The 22423-nt window shown below is 48.5% G+C and overlaps 1 protein-coding gene across 8 annotated transcripts in view; it reads right to left on the bottom strand.

The window, feature by feature from the left end:
* Window positions 1-9107: 9107 nt before the first annotated feature.
* MSI2 (musashi RNA binding protein 2) overlaps window positions 9108-22423 on the bottom strand; it is a 262947-nt gene continuing 249631 nt past the window's right edge. For 4 of the 8 annotated variants that reach the window (XM_064468097.1, XM_064468099.1, XM_064468094.1 and 1 more), the window contains 3 exons: window positions 17415-17623; window positions 15556-15633; window positions 9108-13254 (listed from right to left, as the gene is read on the bottom strand). In XM_064468097.1, coding sequence (XP_064324167.1) covers window positions 15592-15633; window positions 17415-17623 — 251 coding nt within the window. In that variant the 3' untranslated portion in view covers window positions 9108-13254; window positions 15556-15591. The remainder of the gene's footprint in view (window positions 13255-15555; window positions 15634-17414; window positions 17624-22423) is intronic. The other 4 variants (XM_064468098.1, XM_064468095.1, XM_064468093.1 and 1 more) reach the window with 3 other exon arrangements.

Below are 22423 nucleotides of genomic sequence, written 5' to 3' on the forward strand. Positions count from 1 at the left end.
GGCCTTAAAGGTGCAGGGGCTCCAGCACAGAGACGTTAAAGATCGCTGGGTGCTATACAGTGAGCAGAGAAATGCGCTTTGCTGGCGTGGCCTCAGCATGTGTTCCTTCCCCTGCCCAGGGTGTTTGATACTGGCTTTTATTCTGCAGTTAATTTTGATTTTTCTGAGGGTGCTTAAGGCTGGATGCTCGGAATTGTCTTGGCGTTGCTGATGTTTTAACGGCTTCTCCAAGAAGCGTGCATGCGTTTTGTAGAACAGCCTTGGGTAGGGGTTTTGTCCTGTTGCTGGACCTCTCCAAGTGGTCACTGCCATTGCGTTTGCTGGCGTTCAGGGCAAATGTGCACTTGTCTTTGTTGTAACTGGGGTGCAGGTGGGATGCTGGAGTAGGATGTGGTTTTCTGCCCCTTTTATTATATGTGCTGGTTTTGGCTGGTATAGAGTTAATTTTCTCCATAGTAGCTAGCGTGGGGCTCTGTTTTGGGTTTGTGCTGGAAACAGTGTCGATAACCCAGAGATGTTTTAGTTCCTGCTGAGCAGGGCTTGCACAGAGCCGAGGCCTTTTCTGCCCCTCACCCCACCCTGGCAGCGAGGGGCTGGGGGGCACAAGGAGCTGGGAGGGGACGCGGCCGGGACAGCTGACCCCAGCTGACCCCAGGGATGCCCCACACCGTATGGCGTCATGCTCAGCACATAGAGCTGGGGGAAGAGAAAGGAAGGGGGGGACGTTTGGAGTGATGCCATTTGCCTTCCCAAGTCACCATTGTGCATGGTGGAGCCCTGCTTTCCTGGGGATGGCTGAGCACCTCCTGCCCGTGGGAGGGAGGGAATGGATTCCTTGGTTTGCTTTGCTAGCACACGCGGCTTTAGCTTTACCTGTTAAACTGTCTTTATCTCAACCCAGAGGTTTTCTCACTTTTACTCTTCCTATTCTCTCCCCCATCCCACCGGCGGGGGGGGAGTGAGCGAGTGGCTGTGTGGGGCTTGGCTGCCAGCTGGGCGATAGATAAAAAGCAGGGGAAAAGGGGCTTCCAAAAAGATTTCAGACGTCATGAAAATATATGTGGGTGTTTGCTGAGAAGTAGATAATTGGCAGAGATACTTCCTAGTGCAAAGAGTTCAACTCTGAAAGTTTTTCCGGGGAGCGGTGAGCAGTGTGCCGCACTGCTGTGGGGGTGCTGCAGGGTCCCAGGCTGTGCCCGTCCCATCCCCCCTGGGCAGAGAGGTGCCTTGCAGCTCCTTCGTCTATGCATGGAGGCACCTGCCTGCTCCTCTGGTATTAAATGAAGCCTGGCTTGGCCCTCTTTAAGATTTGCTACGTTTTCACTGTGCTAGGTAATGGTTGCTGCCATGAGGGGAGGTGGTGGCTTGGGAGGGGAGCGGAAAATGGGCACCGGCGTGGTGCTGCAGCACCCACAGACCTGCCGGGGAGCTCATGCCCACACCAGGAATAACAGCATGCCCACCCATTTGGGTAGGAATTGCACATTTTTACTTGTTGCCACTTGATTGTGGGAGGAAGATATTTGTGACCTAGTGCCAGGACCTGGATACGGGAGGGGTCAAAAGGCCCCTTCTGCCTTCTCACAAGGGCAAAAGTCCCTAGTGCTGCGTCTTGTGCCCTTAGAGTGCAGTGGCTGCCCTTGAGTCTGATGGATGGAGGCAGCGGCAGCTCCTGTGAAGCAGAGAGGACACAGAGCACTGATCCGCATCACTAGTTGCTTCCCTTCATTTTTCTCTGGTCCCATTTTACCCACCAGCCCAGCCAGACTCAGCAGATGCTGGTGCCGGGGGGATGTTCGGGGGACTTGGATTCCAGGGGTGTCACTGTGTGGGGAGGGTCCCCCAGGCTCGTCAGCAGCCTGAGGGGATGGCGTGGGTCCAGCCGCTCTTCAAAAACCAGAAAATTGAGAATATTCTCCTGCTCCCATGCTTCCTGCTCTCCCCTGCCTCTCTGCCGCAGAAGGCATCCCTTCTGCCTTCAAACAGTTTCTATTATATGTAGAGCAAGCAAAAATGATGTGTTAAATACAGCCCAGGCTGAAGCTCTGAATCAAATCAATTCTTTTTTGATTCCCCAAGCTTTTGAATTTTCAGCCCTGCCAAAGAATTGTTAGCACAAGAATAGGGCTGAAGGAGCAATCCTTTCGTATCGCTATTGACTCAATTATTTTGCCTCTTGATTTTCTATGAAGCGGGCCGTGATGCCGCGCCAATATGCTGATTGCTAATGGCAGAGCATTGTTCAGCACCGTCTCCGAAGGCTTGGGGTGGAATACCTTCATCTCCCCACTCGCTACGGGCTACATTTGGGACCTAGTTTTATTTTGATTGATGCAAACTGCAATGCACAGGAGGCTGTGCAGAGCAGACTTTTCACTGTGAGCTGCCAGGAGGACCCTCGGTTGGGCTCCAGGCTGCCAGTGCAGCAAAGGGTTATGGCTCTTGGTTCTCGCTGGGGCTGGGCTGCGTTGGTGACCTTCCGCTGCCTGACCTGCTAATATCCACACTCCTGGGATGTTCCTGGCGCTGCCGCGCGCGGATCGATAGCGCTAGCGGGGCATAAAGCGGAGAGGTTGCATTTGCACAGTGTCACGACTATCAATATTGACAGCTCGGACGCGTGTCCTTCGGACCGGCATGTGCTGTCAGTGCTGGGTTATTAATGTCCCAGCGGCCGCCCATGCCCTGAGCCCTGCGGTGCTGCTGGGGGGGGGGGGGGGGTGGGTTGCCTGTGGCTCGAGCCCAGTGCCCAGGCAGTGATGCTGAGCCTGGCCGTGGGTGCTGCATCCCTCCAGGGTACTCACCTCCCTTTAGCATTTCAGCTCAGGCATCCTTTGAATGGGTGCTGTGTTACCCAGCCACTGTCGGGGCGGAGGGGGACAGGGATGTGGCTTTGGCTCCACAGTGGGCAGTTGGGAGTTTGGAGCCCGCAGTCCCATTCAGGCTTGGTCTTTCAAGATGAAAAAGAGAAATTCCCCACCCATCAAAAAAAGATGGTGAAAGAACGGTAGGCAGCACTTTGGATCTTTGGATGAAAGGGGCTGAGGAGGAGGAAAATACTGCCTTGCTTTGAAGATGCAAAGCCCCATAAAAATCCTAAGCAGTTTTATTAGTGGCTCAAATGCATCGCAGGCTTTAAAAGGGCAAAAGTACATACTTTCGCATGCTTATTGTTCTTGCTGATGTTTATGTTACATCGGTGCCCACAATTGCTAGGTGGTCTTTAGACGCAGGAGGTGACACAGCCCGGCTGTGAGGGGGGCTGCAGGGGTCAGCGTGGGGCTTTAGGACTGGGGAAGGGGCACTGGTGCCCCAGCCGGGCTGGGGGGGCAGCCTGTGGCATGCTGGAGGGATGGGTGCAGGGTCAGCACTGGGGCCGGCTGCGCACCGGGCACCTCTGGGAGATGGGCCTGGGGTGCCCCTGTACCCTGGCTCTGGAGGGAGGTGGGCGAGCCAGCCTGCGATGCACACTGAAGAGTTTTGATTCAAACTTACTTGCTCCAAAGCATGGTCAAAAGACACCTGCTTAAACACACACAAGGAGAAAACTTTTGCTTTTGTGACAAGTGGGCTTGAAAAAGTGGGTGCAAAGAAATGGGGGGATTCCGGGGAGGAACATCTCTGTGGTGCAGCCCAGTGAGGTGGGCATGCGGGTGGGTTGCTGCAGGATGAATTAAAGCTGTAGTTAAATTAAAGGTGTAGGATAAGCCTCTTGTCCCACTGCCATGGCTCCTGGGACACCTGGGAAAGCCAGGGAGGAGGGAGGGCTCCAGAGCAGCCTGCCACGGGGCTTTGCAGGGTAAGTGTGGCCTTTCTCTCAGCATCACTTGGAAACACCTTCGGTGCAAAGCTGCCAAGGCAGGGTAGAAAAACCCCAAATCAATACGAAATGATGAGTTCAGCTGGGCCCATTTTCAAAGCTGTCAGGAGCTGTGAGTGAAGTGCAGCGACCGGGAAGGAAAAATGATTTTAATTCAGACTCTTTCTGGAAAGCAGGACCCAGTAAGGGGCAGATCCTGCTGCTGTTTCCTGGGCAGAAAAGAGTTTTACCTCTGAGTGAAGAGACTGGTTGGGGGGTGTGTGGTTCTTGCAGTGTAAGAAATAGCGGCAACTGCCTCGCTATTTTCCCATTGAGGGGCAGGAGGCAGTGCCCTTCCCACCTTGTTGGCCAGCACTGCCTTGGTTTCGTGGCAGCCTGGAGCTGGGGATGAAGCTGTTATTACATGGGACGTGGATGGGTTGGGGGCATGGGGAGTTCCAGGACCATGTGTGCATCCTACGAGGCACTAAGGAGGCAGCAAGGACCAGAACCATCCTTTGGCCATGCACATCCCAGGTTTATTTACACTCCATCCGCCTGCATGATTGCTCTGTGAGAGCTCTTCGGGTCTCTGTCACCTCCATGCTTCAAATTAGGGGAAACTAAAGCCTGAATGCTGGTGGGAAGCAAGACCCCGCTGTGCCCTGAAGGGGCTGTGGGGGTAATCGCCCCGAATCAGCTGGCGGTGCCCACACAGGCACCCTGGCTTGGGGCGGGGGTGGGGGGGGGTGGGGGGGGGTGGGGCAGCAGTGAAACCCTGAGCTGTAACGCATGCACCCCTGCCCCGCGCACAGCGCGAGGCGAGCAGCCTGCTCCTGCCCAGGTGAATGATTAATACCGCTCACTGTGCCCTCCCCTGTTTAGAAGACAATAAAGTGAGGGGTTTAATTGCACAGGTTAAAAGCAGATGGACCCCCTGGCTCTGTGGCCCTGGTTCCTACCGCACTGCCCCGGCACGGCTGAGCATGGCTGGTGGGAAGCTGCGATGCACCCGAGCCCCCGGCATCACCATAAATCCTGGGGAAATTCAAGCCGCCGTTAGTGTTTGGGGATGCTGCAAGTGATGATTTCATAATTGTGCCCGTCTCTCCACGGCTGGCTCGAGACAGGGGTCGTTTGGTTAATGCACGTTTCAGTCTTCATTGCCATTTTAACTAGTTTTTAATCAGTAATTATTAGCGAGCAGGAGCAGCGTGCAGGCTCCTCTTGCCCGCTCCCCGGGCGAGTGCCACTCAATATGTCACGGCAATTAGCACCCAGCGGCAGAGGCGGGGTGCGGGCTGGACGCCGTCACCGCCACCGGCCCCGCACCGGGACCTTGGCTGGTCCCCAGGCGCTGCGGCTGCGGGGCCGTGCCAGCTGCCTCTGCACAAAATGCAGCGGTGGACGGGGACGGGCCTGAGCAACATCAGCCCTGTTGTGCTTTTAGTTATTAATGCTGGTAAGGTCAAGCTGGGTGCAGGGTTTGGTGACCTGGGCTCACTGCCGCCCCGGGATAAAGCGGCTTCAAGGAGCGGGCTCTTGCACTCATACCAAAAGGAAACTTTAATTTCCTTTGTTCGCCCTGCAGACCAGAAATTACCGAGCAGCGGACGGGAGCGGCAGACGCCAGCCCGGCCCGTGGGAGCCTGCGCCGCTGCTAATTACAGCTGCTGCCATGGAGGTAAATAGCAGGGAAATCAGCCTTCGACTGATTCAGAAATGAAGTCAAGTATCAGTGCCCTTTGCAAATAGCTAATGAATTACAAGTATCTCTCTATACACAGGAGCTCACATCACCACACGACCAACTGAAAACCGCAGCCAGGAACCCTCGAAATGTAAAGCCTGCTGTCATTATTCATGTCTTATGATATTTAAAATAAATTCATGCAGAATAGTATAAAGGGGTTTTTTTGGTTTTTTTTTTTTTTTTTTTTTGGATGGGATTGTCATTATAATCAGGGCTTCGGCGCTCGGTGCTCTCGGGCTGCGTGCCGGGTGGCATCCGGGCTCGTGCCCGCCGCGGGGATCAGTACCCTGCGGAACAAATGAGCTTTAAAACCCCTTTATTTCATAATTCTTTATTAATAATGAGGAGGCCCTTGTAAATAGCCATGAAAGGAAGTGCTTAAGCTCATAATTAATAAATGCTGGCTTGGTTTCTGCTGCCGAACTGCAGCCTCGAGATGCCTGATGGGGGATATACAGCGCTGCCAAACCGGCGGAGGGTGCTTATGTCTGTGCCGCAGGTTAATAAACCCAGGAAATATTGCCTGTGTGCCCCGGACAGCTGGGGCAGCCTCCTCTGCAGTGGGGTACCACCTAGCTGTGCCGCCCATGGTGCAGGGTTGGGGGGCTCTGGGGCAGGGGCACAGGATGGCGATGGGGGCGCAGGGATGTGGGGGCTCGCCTTCCCCCCCCGCGGGTGCCGCGGCACCGGCTCCCCTGGGCTCGGCTCCCCAGTGCCCACCGCATGGCTTACGCTGCAAAACCCCAAAGAGCCCCAGCTGCCTCCTGAAACCCATCGTTACGGCTCGGTCATAAATGTTTATGACAGGAGGGAAAGGAAGTAAATCACATTTATATCCCTTGTTTTCTTTATCGGGGCACTAATTTGACAGGGAAGGGAAATTTTTGCTTATTTTACAACTCTGATTTTGGCTGCAATTTGGTTTCAGTAGCTGGGAGGCGAACACAAAATCTTATTTTTATTCCGGAGTCGGTATAAAAATTTACATTTTGACACAGACCCCTGCTAACATTTTAGTGCAGATATAGCGAGCCTCCGGGCTTTTCACAAAACACATAACCCAACATATAATACACTCATAATTCACTAATGTTTGCTGAATGACAGGGTTAAGTGGCTGCTATTCCCGGCCTCCCACCACACTAATGTACTCCAGACCTGCGCTCCTTTTCTTCTGGATTGCAGTCAAATCGTTTCCTGCAGCCCTCGCAGTGGAAGCTCCTTCCACCCCGAATAAACACTACTTCCGAAATTATTTTCATTTGTTTTTCTAATCTAATTTTCCCCTCGGTGCTCCACTAATCACCAATCCCATTAAGGGCTTGATGTGTTGACTGCTTTCCAGAGAGGAACCCGTCCTGCGTCCCGCCGTGCGCTGACCTTCACCGGCAGGCTCCCGGCTGAGCCCCCATGCTTCCCCCGCCCCGCGTCCCCACGGCAGGGCCTGACACAGCGGCGATGCCCGTGGTGGGGTCTGCTGGGGTGGAGAGGTTTGTGGGGGGCTGGTAAGGCTGGACCATCCCCTCCATCCCAGCCCAAACCTGTATCGAGACGTCGTGGCCGTGCCCCTGCCTGCGGAACTTGGTGTTGTCTTGGGCAAACTAATGTGAATATTTAAGACATGGGCGGGGGGGAGTTGGCTCCGCTCCACATGCCGAAGTTAAACATCCTCTGGTGAAATATCTGCGCTACAAAGAGGGTGCAAAGCCAGACAACGCGTGTCGCTCCTAATGAGAAAAATAAACAGTGAGTGTGTGTGCGGGGCCAAGACATTTATCCAACTGGATTGGGAACACGCTGCCATCCGCTGCCCTTCCTGAGAACGGGATTAGTGCTGCCACGGAGAGGACGAGCTCACATCCCAGCTCAGCTGCCTTTTGTCACAGGAGCCTGGAGCTGAGCCTGGGACAGGGAGCCTGGGCTCGTTTTCCTTCCCTCCTGTGTGAGGTTTTTGCTCTCCTCTCTTGGCAGGGCCCTGAGCTGGGTGGCCTGGGGTTGGTGGGGTCCAGCCTTCCCAGGTAGGAAAAGTTGCTCAGCAACCTTAAATCTAGGGAGGGCCGAGGCTAAACCAGGCTGGAGAAACCCTCCTGCCCTTCACTGCGGCATCTTGCCATCTGGCACAGCCTAAAACTGGGTCTGTAGAGCAAACCAATGCAAACTGTCTGGACTTATCTCCCTCCTCCTCCTCCTCCTGCTGCCGAAGGCTGCTCTGGGGTGCACACAGACAGGTTTGCTGCTCCTCATGGGAAATTGGGGTTTTTTTTCCCCCCTCCAAAGACACACTGCTCCGTGTCCCCCAGCCAGCTTCTCCCTCCCCTCCAAGGCTGGTCCCGCAAAGGGAAGGCAAGGACAAAACAAGTTTGATTCCCTCCCCACCAGGTATCTCTGTGAGGCACACTGAGATTGCTAAACAGATACACCGATGGATGCCTAGACAGAAATATTCCTAAGCCACAGAGTAAAGCTCTTCCCCTCCATCAGGGCTTGCAAAGCACCACTTGGACACGTGTTGGGGACATGGGGGTTGAGTGAAAGCCATTAAGAATGGTGACACTTGTCACTGATGTCCTTTACCTAATGTTTCCCGTGCCGGGTTATTTTTACGACGGTTTGGTGCACCTGCAGGGGCTGGCAGCGTTGGCAGCGGTACAGCACTGCTGCCACATCCCCCTTAATTCGGCCTTTCTCCAGGGAAGGACACGGTCCCTGGAAGAAGGACGCGATGCCAACACGGTGCCTGGTGCTGCATGGCACGAGGGACCAGACGTGGAGCCCTGCGCAGGGGATGGGGATAGGGACGCTCCAGCCCTCCCCAGGGCCAGCCCCACCATGCAGAAGCAGGAGGGGGGACAGGGCTGCCCACTGGCCTCCCCCAACCCAGGAATAAACACGTCACCCCCCGAATGAAAGGGACGCCACGGATCTGTTCAAAACAGTTTATTGTATTTTTTCGTCAGACAAACACATTGATTTCTGGACCACAGTAGAGGATGGAAACCTTTCACAAACTTATTTATTTGAAAATACAAATATAAAATTATACTTTCCACATCTGTGATGTGAGAGACCCCCATCCACATAGTATTTTACAACAGGGCTTTAGAAAGCCATACACAGAGACCTGAAAGATGCTTGATATATATAGATACATATATATATGTATATATATAAAAAAAAAGTCACTACCAAAGTTCTCATCAGTTCATACTAAAGTATAAAAGGAAGGGCTAGGCCTGCCACTGTGCCATAGTTTATTTAGGTACATTTATGACCACCTGAAATGCTTAGACTTGCATCCTAGTACTGATGGAGTTCAGACCTCGTACAACAGAGAATGACGGGGATTTGCTACCTACGACGGTCGACGCGACACACGAGCCCACGCGTGGTGTTACGAGTATGTACAGAACAGAGAGCCGGGCGCACGGGCGAGTCCTGCTTCCCCCCAGGCTGCCGGGGCTTCACCCTGCTCGGACACGGAGCTCTCTCGAGACAACACAGTCGGACTGTTTGGGAACCGAGAACCGATCACGAAGATTTACTTTCTCAAACTACTTTTTTTTTTTTTTTTTGGTAATTTTTATTACAGTATTAAAGTATTGCTTAGCTTACAGAATCTCCTCACGTAGTGTTCGCACACGGCAACGGGTTTGACTTGGATTCTGTACGTATGAAACTCTACAGTGTCTGTGCGCAGACCGGGATCTGCCGGTGTGTCTTCGATGCATCCTGTCTCTTCGCCTTACACTAACTTCAGTTTTCTGTTTGAACTATTTTGCTTAAAAAAACAAACCAAACCACTAAAATAATAATTCAGAAAATTCCACCCAAGAGACATTTCCATAGCATAAAAGACAGCTATGAGTTAGTGTTGGTTTTTTTTTTTTTTTTTTGTAAACAGTTTCATATGCAATATCATACATAACCATGGCTGGCCTTCAGTAAAAATGTAGTAAACTATATTGCTTTATTATTGATTACGTTGCATTGAGTGAATGGCAGAAACGAAACAGGAAGGTAACTGTGGCTGGAGTCGCTAGCCCTCATTCACACTACAGATGAAAACAGCATCCTAGGCTTCAGAGCAGGGAAGAAAAGAAATCCGAACACCTTTCAGGTCGTTATTACCAACAATTACCCAATGGTTTAACTAGCCTAGCAAGATGTGTAACATTCACCAGCGGTACGCTGCTGTACAATGGGAAAAAAAATAAACTTACAGCAAAGAGAGCCATGCTACCTTAAAGTCCAAGCTACAAATTCAACTTAAAATGAACATTTATGAAGTATAAGAAACAAACAAACAAAAAATAATAATAATAAAAAAAGGACAGATCAGGCTTCATTTTAATCAAGCCAATCACAAACGACTTTTTTATTTTGAAGGGGGGAGGGTACCCGAGCTCTCGTGGCTTGCTACAACTCCTCTCAAAACGTCCCTCGTGTTTGGGATGCAGCCCGCCCCTCGGCACGGCCGGCGCGGGGCCAGGCGCTCCGGGCAGGGGGTGACCCTGCCCGCGCTGGGGGGGGGCTTCGGGTGCCCATTTCGCACAGCTAGATGGAAATCTCTCTCTTTTCGGTCACTCCGGGGGCAGCAGGTCCGTATGAGATATTTGGAAAGAAAAGGGCAATATCCCTCGGAACGATCCTTCGCTCGCTGTGCTTGACTAAAACAAAGGTGGAGCTGAACCTTTGTGCTGAAAAATTTACCAAAAAAATCCCAAACAAACAAAGGAAAAGAAAAAACCCTTCAAAATGGACTTCTAGATGAGTGGGGGACTAACGTGAACCTTAGTCTAGGTAGCCACATCAAAACATATCGGATTCCACGACATTTGTGCTATGGGCCACTGGGACTTCTCAAAAGGTATATAAACATCTAAAACATATTCACACAGATTAGCAATTTCTTCTGAGCATTCTTAAAAAAATATTTTTTTTCTCTTAGTAAAATCGTTTTAATATACCGTGCCTCCCTCTTTTAAAAAATAAATTAAAAAAATCCAGTTTTGCATATCTAGCATTAGCATTTAAGGTAGTATGGCACATCCCCTTTTCAAAGTCAAGGGTGGGGATCTACAAATGCCTTAGGAGTTTGCCAGCATTTTTAACATTGTGAGACCTTTGGTTAGTTGAAACCGCATCAGATCAGCAAAAGAAAAAATAAACAAGAGAAAAAAACCCAAAGAAAAGAGGAAAGAAGAACAAAAAAAAAAAAGGAAAGCCTTCCCAAAATTATTAGCATTTTTTCCTTAAATAAGAGAAAGTTCTATCCTTACTGGTCCTAAATCTGAATAACTACATCTAAATTTTTAACCTTAATTACGATACACCTACCAATATGTACTAGAAGAGGAAGAGAGAAAGGGGGGGAATTCACTACACTAGCATCAGGACAGCACTCTTACAAGATAGCCATTTTATACACTATTAACATACAACAATGATCAACAAAGAATATTCTATGAGGTGACAGGGAATGGAGAGGAAAACCAACTGGTAGTACAGTACATCATCAACATTGACAAAATATCAATAAAAAATTCCCTGATGGTACATTGAATTTCAGGGAATTTGGTTTGTTGTTTTTTTTCGTTTTTATTTTTTAAAGAATTGTTTTCTTTATTTTATTACTTGATCAAGTCTCAATATTTAAAAAGCGTCCAGCATTTTGCTTAAACCTGGTTGTTCTGAAATAAGAAAAAAACCTAAAATATTACATAAAAAGCATGATTCTTTTTTAAAAACAAGAAAAACAAGGTTTCTCCTTTCGGTTAGCAGTATGGTGCCTTGTTTTTGTTAAAGATGCCTTGCTCTACCTCGTCTATTGAATGTCTACATTTGTCTACTTGTTAGTAAAATTTACAAAAATAGGAGTGCAGCAGCTCTTTTTAACAAATGTCGCATTCAGTGTCTTATACTGGCTGTACCTAAAGTACCAAATTTATAAACGTAACAATTTAAAAAAATATTAATAAAACTTGTCAATATTACGTTAAAAAAAGAAGAAATATATCCACACTACAGTATGTTCTTAATGCCACCTACCATGTTGTACTTCTAGTTTGCTGTTGCAGGCCTATTTACCAATATTAAAAAAATTAAATTAAAAAATATCCTTCATAAGTTTCCTCCCCCAACAGAGGACCATATATATAACAGCCAAATATTAAACATGTGCAAATAGGAAACTGTCAGTTTTTCCCCTACCAGTCACAGTGCAATGATGTTTTATACTTTATTTTTTTTTTAAATTCTGTTTACAACTACAATAAATTAAAATCTTCCGTTGCTTCTAGGGTGAAACTTGTAGCACTGAGGTATTCCCAAAAAAAAAAAAAAAAAAAAAACCAAACCAAAAACCAAAGTTGCTTTCCTAATTTGTTAATACAGAAAATAATGGATAAAAACGGTAACCATGCAAGCTTCAAAGCCGCCCTGCCTGCAGCAGGCGAGCGCGGAGGAGGGACTTCGCCTCCGCCCGGGCTGTGCAGGGTGCCCAGAGCAGCTGAAATGACTGGACAGCAAGTTGATCTAGTTTAAAACAACAACTAAAAAAAAAAAATAAAGGTGTGCTTTGAACCGTAAATGCGTTAAATAGGAAAATCGTAGCTTCTTTTTCAGTCTTGGGAAAAGCAGGTTTTAAATTAAAAAAATACCACTAGACTGTTCCTTTGTAAGCTGTGCACGTCTGATAGCGAAGATGCTGGTATGACGCTAGGAGAGCTGGGAGGTCTACCACGCCTACGGAGCAAGCTGAACAGTGTGTGCATCACCTAACTCCCGCGGGCCAGCTCCGGCAGTTGGTCAAAAAGTCTAAAACTGTCTTTTTTTTTTTCTTCCATTTTCATAGAGAAACTGCCTTAGGCTGACTCCATCACAAAAATAGGTTTGTATTTCTCTTTCTTAATAGTTTATATGTAGTTAATGGAATTGTATTTACAGTATTTTTTTTTTTCAGAATTCACAATTTCAAAAAACCTTATATCACCTCTTTCAACAAAAAAAAGCACTTATAGAAAAAGGACGCACAAAAAGTTTGTAGTCCTTGCCTTATTGCCGAAAATAGGTTAACGAAGATGCCACAAACGAAAAGAAGGGCTAGAGAACCTGCTGCTCACCCGCGTCCCCCGCGCCCTGCAAGGCCACCCCGAAACCGTACCCGCTGCCGGCTCTGCTCCCCCCGCCACCCTCGGCGGCTGCAGAGCCGGTACCAGCGGCTGAGACTCCTGTCACCATCTCAGCATCCTTTAAGCAACAACGACTACGTAAAACAGAAGGGAGAAGGAGGGGAAGGGGGAAAGAAAAACGAAAGAAACCCCTTAATATAAACAGTTACACTATGGTTAGGCTCTTGCTAGATACACAAAGAATTAGAACTACGTGGCTACGAGACTATGTCAAAATGCTACGAAAAAATGTGGTTTGGAGAGGTTTAAAAAGAGGGGGGGGGAACCCATCAAGAAAATAAAACGAACAAGAAATGGATTTTATATACATACTTTTAAAAGCTGTTGTTTTTATAGTACAGCAGATTCATGAGATGATGAGAGAGATTTTAAACAACCTAAGTCCGTCGAGTGCCACCTCCAGTTTGTTTGCGTTATCGGTGATGATGTAGTGCTCAAAGTCTGATGAGATCACCCAAACACGGGCCCGTTCAGAAACTTCGCCCCGTCTTGCCCGGACATCCAGAGAGACTCTGCAGGGAGAAGGCGGCACACAGGGGACACGGAGGAGAGCGAGCGTTAACTGAGGTCAGCTGGCATTTTTCACAAAACCCCCAAGTGTTTGCAAACGCTTTGCAAAGCCGCAGCGTGCTCCGATCCACACCAAGGGTGAATCTGGAGCGACCTGCCTGACACGCAGCGGCGCTCATGGGACTGCCACCGTGGGAGAGTGTGTTTCACATATTTACTGCTCTTACTTTCCAGCCCCATCCCCGTGGGAAGGCGCCTGCCAGCTAAGCCTGGACTTCAGGCAGGCAGCGCCTTCCGAGGCGGGCTGTGTGCTAGTCTGGTTTAGGAACAATAAAATGTGACTTGATATATCGGAAGGACAAAAACTCTTCCTCAGGCATCTGTTACACCAGGAATTTACAAGGCTTCGGTAAAATGCATTTTTTTTTTTTTCTAAAGGCACGGCTAAAGTACTTGAAAGGTAACAACTTTTACAGGGGCACACTGCAGTGGTGATGATTTATTTTATAACGGAGGCTTCAGCTTCTAACGCTCTGCTCCTGCTGGTGCTTAATGTTGAGATGGAAATAAATATTAGGGGATTGGTTCTGCAGGCAGCTGCTCACAGGGCTGGCTGCAGCGAGGAACCCACCCTGGTCGCACAATTTTGGGGGTGACCTCCACAACCCCAAATGCCCGTGCTCAGGGTGAGGTCCCACCAGCACCCCGCAGGTCTGCGGGAAGGGCTGGTCCCCGCCCTGGGGACCCGCAGCTCAGGCAAATTCATCCTCCACGGCCGCATCCTGCCCCAGGGAGCGGAGAGAGCCGGGGCGGGCGAGGGACCAAACTCCTTGGGATGCACCACCGCAATATAAATTTCAAACTCAGTGGTCCTTGAGGAATTAATAATAAGGCTCATTTCCTCCTCTCAAAATCTATTTTAATTAGTAACGAGCAACATTAAAAGCACTTTCTGTTTTTAAGTCATTAATGGTTTGAGTCTTAATACTGGCCAGTAAATGATGGTTACAGTTTGATGTGTTGTGGTAAGTGTAAAATGATTACAAGACATTAATCTGATGAACATTGCCTTCATTGCAGCGTTATTAGCGTGAATTATGATGGTCTGCCTAGGTCTCCAGCCGGCGTTGTGCACCACCTCGCTATTACAAAGGCTGACGGCCCAGAAAACGTGAAGGATTCTGACAAATTGATCTGTGAACATACGCTGATACGTGCAACTGATAACTGGGATTAAAGCAAGAGTGCTTATGCCACTTTTTTCTTTCCCATAAAAAATACAACTTGGCGGAGCAAATCAATTGACAGAACAATTTCAGGTAATCTTGGGTGCATGTGGGTAGATGAAGAGTAAATAGAAAACTTCTTTATCCACTAGTATTTAGGTATAAATCTATTTTTATAAAATTTAAAGCCTCCAAACGTTTTCCACAGTTCCCAGCCCCTTGACTAACTGCGATTCTAATTTCATACACCGAATTCGAACATAAAACATGTGAGATTGATCAGGTAGTGCTGGGCAAAAGGCAGAGAAATAAAATTTGTCACATCCATTACATTTGTCAGTATGGACTAAGAGCTCCAGAGGTAAACCTGTGCCATTTAATGGGGTAACTTCTGTTTTTCAATGACTGACTTTTCTAATCTACTCTATTCTGGGTGTAAGAATATTTGTTTGCAAAGATGAATATGCCAAAGGCCAAAAAAAAAATAAAATTAAACATTTAATTAACTTGAGCTTAGTTCAAAGGGTAGGAAACTGGCAGCGATCCAAGGATGCATTACTCAGGTAATGTCTTTAATTTAATTTGCTTAGGTTTAATTTTTTTTTAATCTTGATAATTGCTCTATGGTTACTAGTTACAATGTTATCTTTTAGCTGTAATATTTGGTACAGCACTTAATTAAGAACGATGGCTTCTCTGTAATAAAGCAGTGGGGCTCATCTAATTTTAGACCAGTGCATTGGGAGCGGATCTATAATCCCCATTGGGATGCTGTCAGATGGCCCTTCGTCATTTCCCCACAGGTTTCTGGGATTGCTGCGTTTTCTGCAGGGTTTTTGACGCTCGAAATTATTTCACCAAGTGCAATGAATATGAAAACGTGACTTTTTTGGGGTTTAGCTCCCGAACTGCCTTCCAGTTTCCAACCCGTGGGATTGATTTGAATAACATAAATCACAGAAAGGAATGATTAAAGGCCAAGGAAAGACGAAATGAAGATAAAAAATTGTTCACTTAAAGTAAATATAGGGGAGATGGTAGTTTAGCACAAAGTACAAATGGTATATACTGTAATACCTCCAAGTGAGATGGCAACCAACCATGTGTAACGTTTCAATGGTATCCATTTGTAAAAGCCGTTGCAATCAAAGGTCCCTAAAATTGTACAATTGTTAAGTTCATCAGTGCTCTATACATGGGAACAGATGATTATTAATTTTGGCAAGAAATTACCAAAGGACTTGAAAGACTGTGTTGCCAGCATGAATAGGTATTTCTGAGAGCTGTTCTGGTCACCAGTGACTTGGTGTGATGAACCCTATGGTTACCTTTCCAAGACCATAATCTTCTCATTCCCCCGGTTGCAAAAATAAGCTTTGGGTTTTCCCTTCTTTAGTTTTACACCAGGGTTAGTAAATGGACAGTGTTAAATAAACAGAGATGTAAAAAAGGCTGTGGGATTTTTTGCAGTTATTGGGGGAAATTAAGAGGCTGCCAATCTGCAAGTCAAATATAAAATCATTCTTTGGAGACGTGTTAGTGCAGACAAATCCGGATACCCAGGCTTGTACCTCGTATCCTGTTACTCGAGAAGTCGGGATGTTGCTGAGGCCAAAGCGCCTAAGTTTTCAAGAACGAACAGGCCTTTTTCTTTAGGTGAAAAATGGAATTAACAGGTGGTGTAAGTGGTGAGGGATGGTGGTTTAAATTGATTTAGCTCTTAGCAGAGCATAATATTCCATATTTGGTACCAGAAGTATCTGACGGGATTGCCAAGACCCTGGTGTGACCACGGGAGGGGCAGGACCAGGATGGGAATTGAGCGTGAGAGCACAAACGGAGGCAGCAGGATTTTTTTGTCTTTTTGGGTACTGGTTGCTTTTGCAAAAAAAAAAAAAAAAAAAAAAAATCCATAATTTCAGGAACTTTGTCTGCACTACGCTCCTGCTCCCCCCACTCATCCAGCTTGGTCAAAGAGTGAAATGTCTCCACTCGGTTTGAGGGATCTTGGGGGAGCATTCTGTCCTCTGACACGTTTACCATTCAAGAGGGGGAAAAAAAATCAAATGGTTTTACTAAAAAAAAGGGAAACAACTTCAGTTGCACTTTTTCTGTTTGGGAGACTGACAGCCACCAAAGAGGTCCAACCACATTCATGCTAACACACACAGGTAAAACAGTGCGATCTGAAGAACAGCATGCAGCTTTGTTAAGCAAATCTCCATTGCCCGTAATTAGTGAGATTGCAGACCCACGTGGCATTAAAGAATTACTTTTCCAATGACTTGACAGCAAACCAGAAGCGACTTACTTGTAACCTGCAGATTTTAAGGACTGTTAGTGATGTTGTACGCAGCTGGAAGTGACCCAGCGGGGGTCAGCAAACGCCAGCGTCCACCCCCGGCCCACAGGGATGCTGCAGTTATGGGGACGGGCGGTGGGCAGTGGGACAGCCCCGTGGCCAGCGGCGGGATAGCCGTCCCCTCGCTGGGGTGGCTGTGGGCAGCCCTGGGGTCCCGCCACCTGAATGAATGAGCCGCTTTTCCCCTGTTTAGGCAGGAGCAGGTACTGCTGCCCTGTCTGCAAATGGGCGCATCAGCCGGGACATGTGGCTGGGCTGATATAAAGCCCGTATAGATAAGCAGAAACTTTAAAGCTCATAATTATTAAATACCTATCTCCTTTTGAAATGTGTCAAGTCTGGGCCGCAGAAGGCACCAGACAAGCGTTTCCAGCCGAGCTGGTACCCGGAGCGGCACGCTGGGCAGCCCCAGCAGGTTGGGTGCGGATCTAGCAGGCTACAGCAGCAAGGCGCTACGCTCGCCATCAGGTCATAATTAACAAAAAACCCAACATACCCTCCCCCGATGTCATTAAACAATGAAAAAAAACCCCTTGACTGAGAAACGGCCAGGGCCGGCGCGCGCGGTACTTACGGCGATCCCGTGGCCGAAGCCGGAGCCCGGCTGCGGGCTGGCGGCGCTTATGTAGTTACCCACGCCGGAGTCCTGGCTGGCCGTGCCGTAGAGGTCCGCGACGGGCCCTGGGCTGTTGGCCCCGGGGAAGCCTCCGGGTCGGGCTGGGTTGGAGCCTGCCGGGGAAGCGGGTGCGCCAAAATTCGGTTGAGCACTGTAGCTATTCAAGACTGGTGTGCAGAGAATAAAGCTGGGTATGAGGCCAGACGCCGGGCATGCACCGTTATTACAAAGCCAAACACCAGAATAAACAGCCTAGGCCCAACTTCTAACACTTAACCAAGGCCATGCGATAGGAGAGCAAGTACTGGATAAGAGTCAGCCCGTACTACTACGAAGCTTAGAGCTCCAAAAATATAGATATGGATATATATAAAAAAAAAAAAAAAACAATCATTCAACACACTACTGCAACCAGAGACTGGAGGTGCTCATTTTCACCAAATTATCACAAAATATAATAGATATTTTTCAACATCTGACTTGATGCTCATGCAGTAGTAACAAGTTCTCTAGGTCTGGGCACGCCGAGACAGCATTCACATCCCATGCAAACTACAAAGGAACTAGTTTGAGACTACACATTGTGGTAATATTGATATTAAATGTTGACAGCAAATAACTTCAATCGCATCTAGTAAAATCATTTTTGGATCCATTCGATACTTTTGAAAAAAACCCGCCCTTTTAAATCATAAGCTGTAGAAATAGTTCAATAGTTGATTTTTTTTTTTTTTTTTTTTTACTTTAAATGGTATGGAATGGAACAGTTCGGAATTTTTTTTTTTTTAATATGACCAAGGAGAGTGTTGTTTTATTCATTTTGTTTCCTTTTGATTTGGAGAGCGAAGACCTACCTTCGTCTCCAAAACCATGCTTGGGACATCAACCAAAATTAAACAAATAAATAAAGATCAAAAGCAAAAAAGAATTCCAGAGGGTGTATGACAACTCACCTCCTAATGTGGAAGTAAAAGAAAATTTTTTTTTTTCCTCCCTTTATGTTTTTTTTTTTGAGACAGAAAACCAATGTAAATAAGAATGGTACTAAAGAATAAATTTAGATATTAAAGCATGTTAGATGATCAGGCTTCTGGCATTTCTCACAGTTGCTCTTGGATGTAAAATTTATGAGTAAGAGGTTTCAATGCAAAAGAAAAGTTAGCGGACTAGGAGGAGCTGGATGGAAATGGCTTGCGGGAAGCTGGAGCTACACCTGTGTGGTACTTGCAAGGTCCTTCAGGAGCACACGGAGACTTGCCTGCCCGCACTGTGATGCCCACCTAGTGTCTCACCGCATCCCCACCACGTGCAGGTACTGGCAGCGCCGACGCACACACTGCAAACGGCTAACGGCTGGCCTTGAACCTCCTGGTTCCTCAGGCTGAGTACGCTGTTGCAAACACGCCTGGGGATGGGACAAGTCCAGCGGTGGCGACGAACACCGCAGCCTTCCCTGGGAGACACCCGGCCGGGAGCCCCAGCCAGGCTCTGCAGGTATCAGCACAACCAGGCACCCGACCCGCGGCAGATCCCATCACCGCCACGTTTGAGGCTGTGTCAAGACTTCTTCAGCTTTTTCCTTTGGCTGCAACTTCCCACATATCTTCATTAAGCACTAAAAAGGGTTTATAAAGTTTGATAGCCTGCAATAACGCTTGGCCGCTAGCCTGCAGGTCAGCGCCACGCTGACCGACTGCGGGGTTTTACTGGGGATGGAAACCAGCCCAGGAGAAAGCCCTGCTCTCCTGATAAGGGCAGCATGAAGGAAGGCTTTGGCAGCACCTTACGTGGGCTGCGGTGGCTCAGCCTGGGTTTGCCACCGGGCCACCACGTTTCCTGCCCTCGCCCCTTCCCCCAGCACCGCCCCCCCCAAGAGGTCCCCATTTTTCAAATGAATGAATTAACTGGTCAAAAAAAGTCAGCCCGGCAGCTGTCGGCTCCGCAATGACAGGAAAGTAAATTTTACAAAATAAATGATTTAATGCAACTCTGAGCTAGTAGCAGGGGAAAGTAAGTGGGACATCTAAGCTAGCAAGTTAAAAGAAATAAGGCATAAGAGAGTAAACAGATTTTGGAATTCACTGGCAAACAAAGCGCCTTTTTTATTATTAAAGATTAAATGTCAAGATAACATTTGGCCTTCTCACTCACGAAGAAAAATATCCAGCTGAGATGTTCAAAAGCCCTTTATTACTATAAGCCAGCACTTTTTTTTCCCTTTTCTTGCTTCTAGTTCAATAAAATGGATGCGACTTTTACTGCCAAGTCACACAGAAAACTCAGCTGGCCCGTCTGAGCAAAGGCAGGAGCACAGCAGCGGGGCGCGGCAAGGCAAGGGGGACCCTGTTAGTAAAAGACTCTTGCAAACCCCCCCAGCAGCCCATCACACCGCCACCACCTCGGGGCCAGGAGCAGGGACCGGCCTTGGCCCCAGGCAACTGCCGAGATGCCCAGGGACACCCATCGCCACACCCACCGTGGGGAGGAGCAGCAGCTGCCACGTGCTGAGGAGCTGCGGTGACGCTGGGGCTAACAGGACAGACAGACATATGTCGTGACATCCCGAGGGAGTCCTGCATCGTTAACCCGCAACCACAGAACCGTGCTCAGGGGATAAGGTGATATGCTTTTTTACCATGTCCTGAAACCTTGCAAAGAGACCAGCAAATGGAGACGGAGGAGCCATGGAGAGACGCTCTGTCCCCCGAGACAACCCACCTGGGCCACTGTCATTTACATCTCTAAGACGACTGGAAACACCGGCTTTCATACATGTAGAAAGAGCTCGCAACTAGTTATTCAAATGTCCTTCTGACTGCAGGTACGTAATGTAGAGAAGGAGGTAATTTTCTATCCACCGAACATCAGCTGAATACTCCACACTGCTCACCGGAGAGCCTGCGGGAAAACGGGCACGCCAAAAGCACACCCGCGGCTCCGTTGCCCGGGACTGCCGCGCGGAGGCTGGGGATGCCCTGGCATCGCTCCGCACCGCCTGCTGAACAGCTGCCTGGAAAACCGCACATAGCTGCAATAGAAAGGGCTGGAAGCTTTTACAGAGATGACGCTTTGCTCCAGACCCAATAAATGAAATAGAAAAGCTCTCATAATTACTAGGAGGCTAAGCACTCCTCAGAAAGCTGTATTTTAATGATTCACTCAGCCATAGTGAGTTGCTAAATATTTATCTTCCTACAAGAGCTGCACATAAGCTCACCTGGAGCCAGAGGCACTTTTACCATCACTTTGAAACAACAGCAAAGGGACCTTGAATGACTTTCCCAACATGTAAAATGTGATGCGTTCTCGTAAGAATTACCTGGAAACAAATTTGTTTTACACAAACTGGAATAATCTGAGATAAAAATGAAGCAGAAAGAAACCCCCCAAAATCCTCTAGACTCTGGATACTGTTTCAGTCTGCAAAGAAAAATTAAGACTCCTTGGAGTCACGTATCTTTATGACAAAGTTCCCAATGTCGGCTCGGTTGCCTGGAGGAAGCAGGAGCTGTCCGTGGCTGCTGTGAGCTGCAGGAATCCAGAGCGCAGGATTAATGCCTTGCAGGCGAGACTTTCTCCCAGCCACTGACATCCTGCAGTCAGAACAGGAAATAATTAAGGGCAGAAGTTTGGAAGCACGTTGCTGAAAAACCAGCAGGGGATTATGCTGTCCCAGGAGAAGGGAGGGAACCACTGACCATGTCGTGATGCCAGTCAATGGAGAACAGGAGCAAAGCCTGACCTGTTGCCTGGTCCCAGCAGAGGTACTGGCTGAGCCAACCAAGTATCTCCTGACTTTGATTTGGCAGGAGGACCTGGCTGACCAATTCAGCATTGCCTGGGGGTTGGCAGGGCCACCTTTTCCCATTCCAAGGACTGCCAGCACTCAGCAAGCCCTGGCAGTCAGAAGTGCCCGTTTCCAACATGCTCCAAAAGGTTCAGGTCCAATTTCCAACCAATTGCACAGGAAACCACCCTGCACTGGATGTTTTCACAGCTCTGAGACTGTGTCTAAGTGCCTCCAACTCAAGGGCTTCCTCTGCATGCAATTTAAAATCCCAGGTGTCACCAGGAATCCCTGCGATAGATCACGGTCAGGAGAGATGTGGAAAAGTTTAGATGTGCCTGTAAGTCAGAACTAACCAACTTCTTCAGCCCCAACTATCCCCCATTCTCTGGGCTACAGGAACCCCTTCCTATGCCTACAGAGAGCAAGAGATGGCAGCCTAGAGACGTGGCAGTGATGTGGACAAGGAAGTTTAACGTAGCATTTGCTTCACTTTGAATTTTCTGTGGTATTTCTTATGGAAAAGGCTCTGAGCCAGTTGATCGCTAAGGGCACGTTTGCCTGCAGGCCAGAGGGACAGACTTTGGGAAGCCTTGGGCTCTACCCTGCCCAGCTCTGTGGTGGCTTGGGGGCCACTGAAAAGCAATGAGGGAAAGTGAGATAGGGTGTGAGATGCTGAAGCAAATGTGGGTTCATAAAGCAGCCCCAGAACAGGCTTTTTATAAATGCGAAGTGTTGGCGATGGCGGAGTTGGGGTCTGCTGCGCACAGCTGGCTCAGCAAGAGCCGGACCTTGTCTGAAGGGGTGGCTGGGAGAGCCACGACAAACATCAGTGCTGTCTCCATCTTCCAGAGGCGATGGGAAGAGACAGACAAATGCCATTGCTGACAGGGCTGGAAACGGATAAAAGGACCTCGGACCCGGCGCTTTGCCACAAACCATTGCCAGCCTTTAGTATTTACAGTGGTCGGGTTTTGCTATTCCTGCGTGGGCACAGTGAAGCCGGGGTTTGCCGTACTTCCCTGCTGCAGCCCGCGCCCGCGCGCGGAGTCTCATCTCAGGGACGTGTTTGGTGCAACCGTGCACGTCACGTTCACTGTGCCCTCTCCTCTGCCCAAGCTGAGTCTCCTCAAAGGAGAATCTACTGGAAGCCTTCCTGCTAAAATAAATATGGAGAGAA

The sequence above is a fragment of the Phalacrocorax carbo genome, chromosome 17, assembly GCF_963921805.1.
Source record: "Phalacrocorax carbo chromosome 17, bPhaCar2.1, whole genome shotgun sequence".
Taxonomy (NCBI): domain Eukaryota; kingdom Metazoa; phylum Chordata; class Aves; order Suliformes; family Phalacrocoracidae; genus Phalacrocorax; species Phalacrocorax carbo.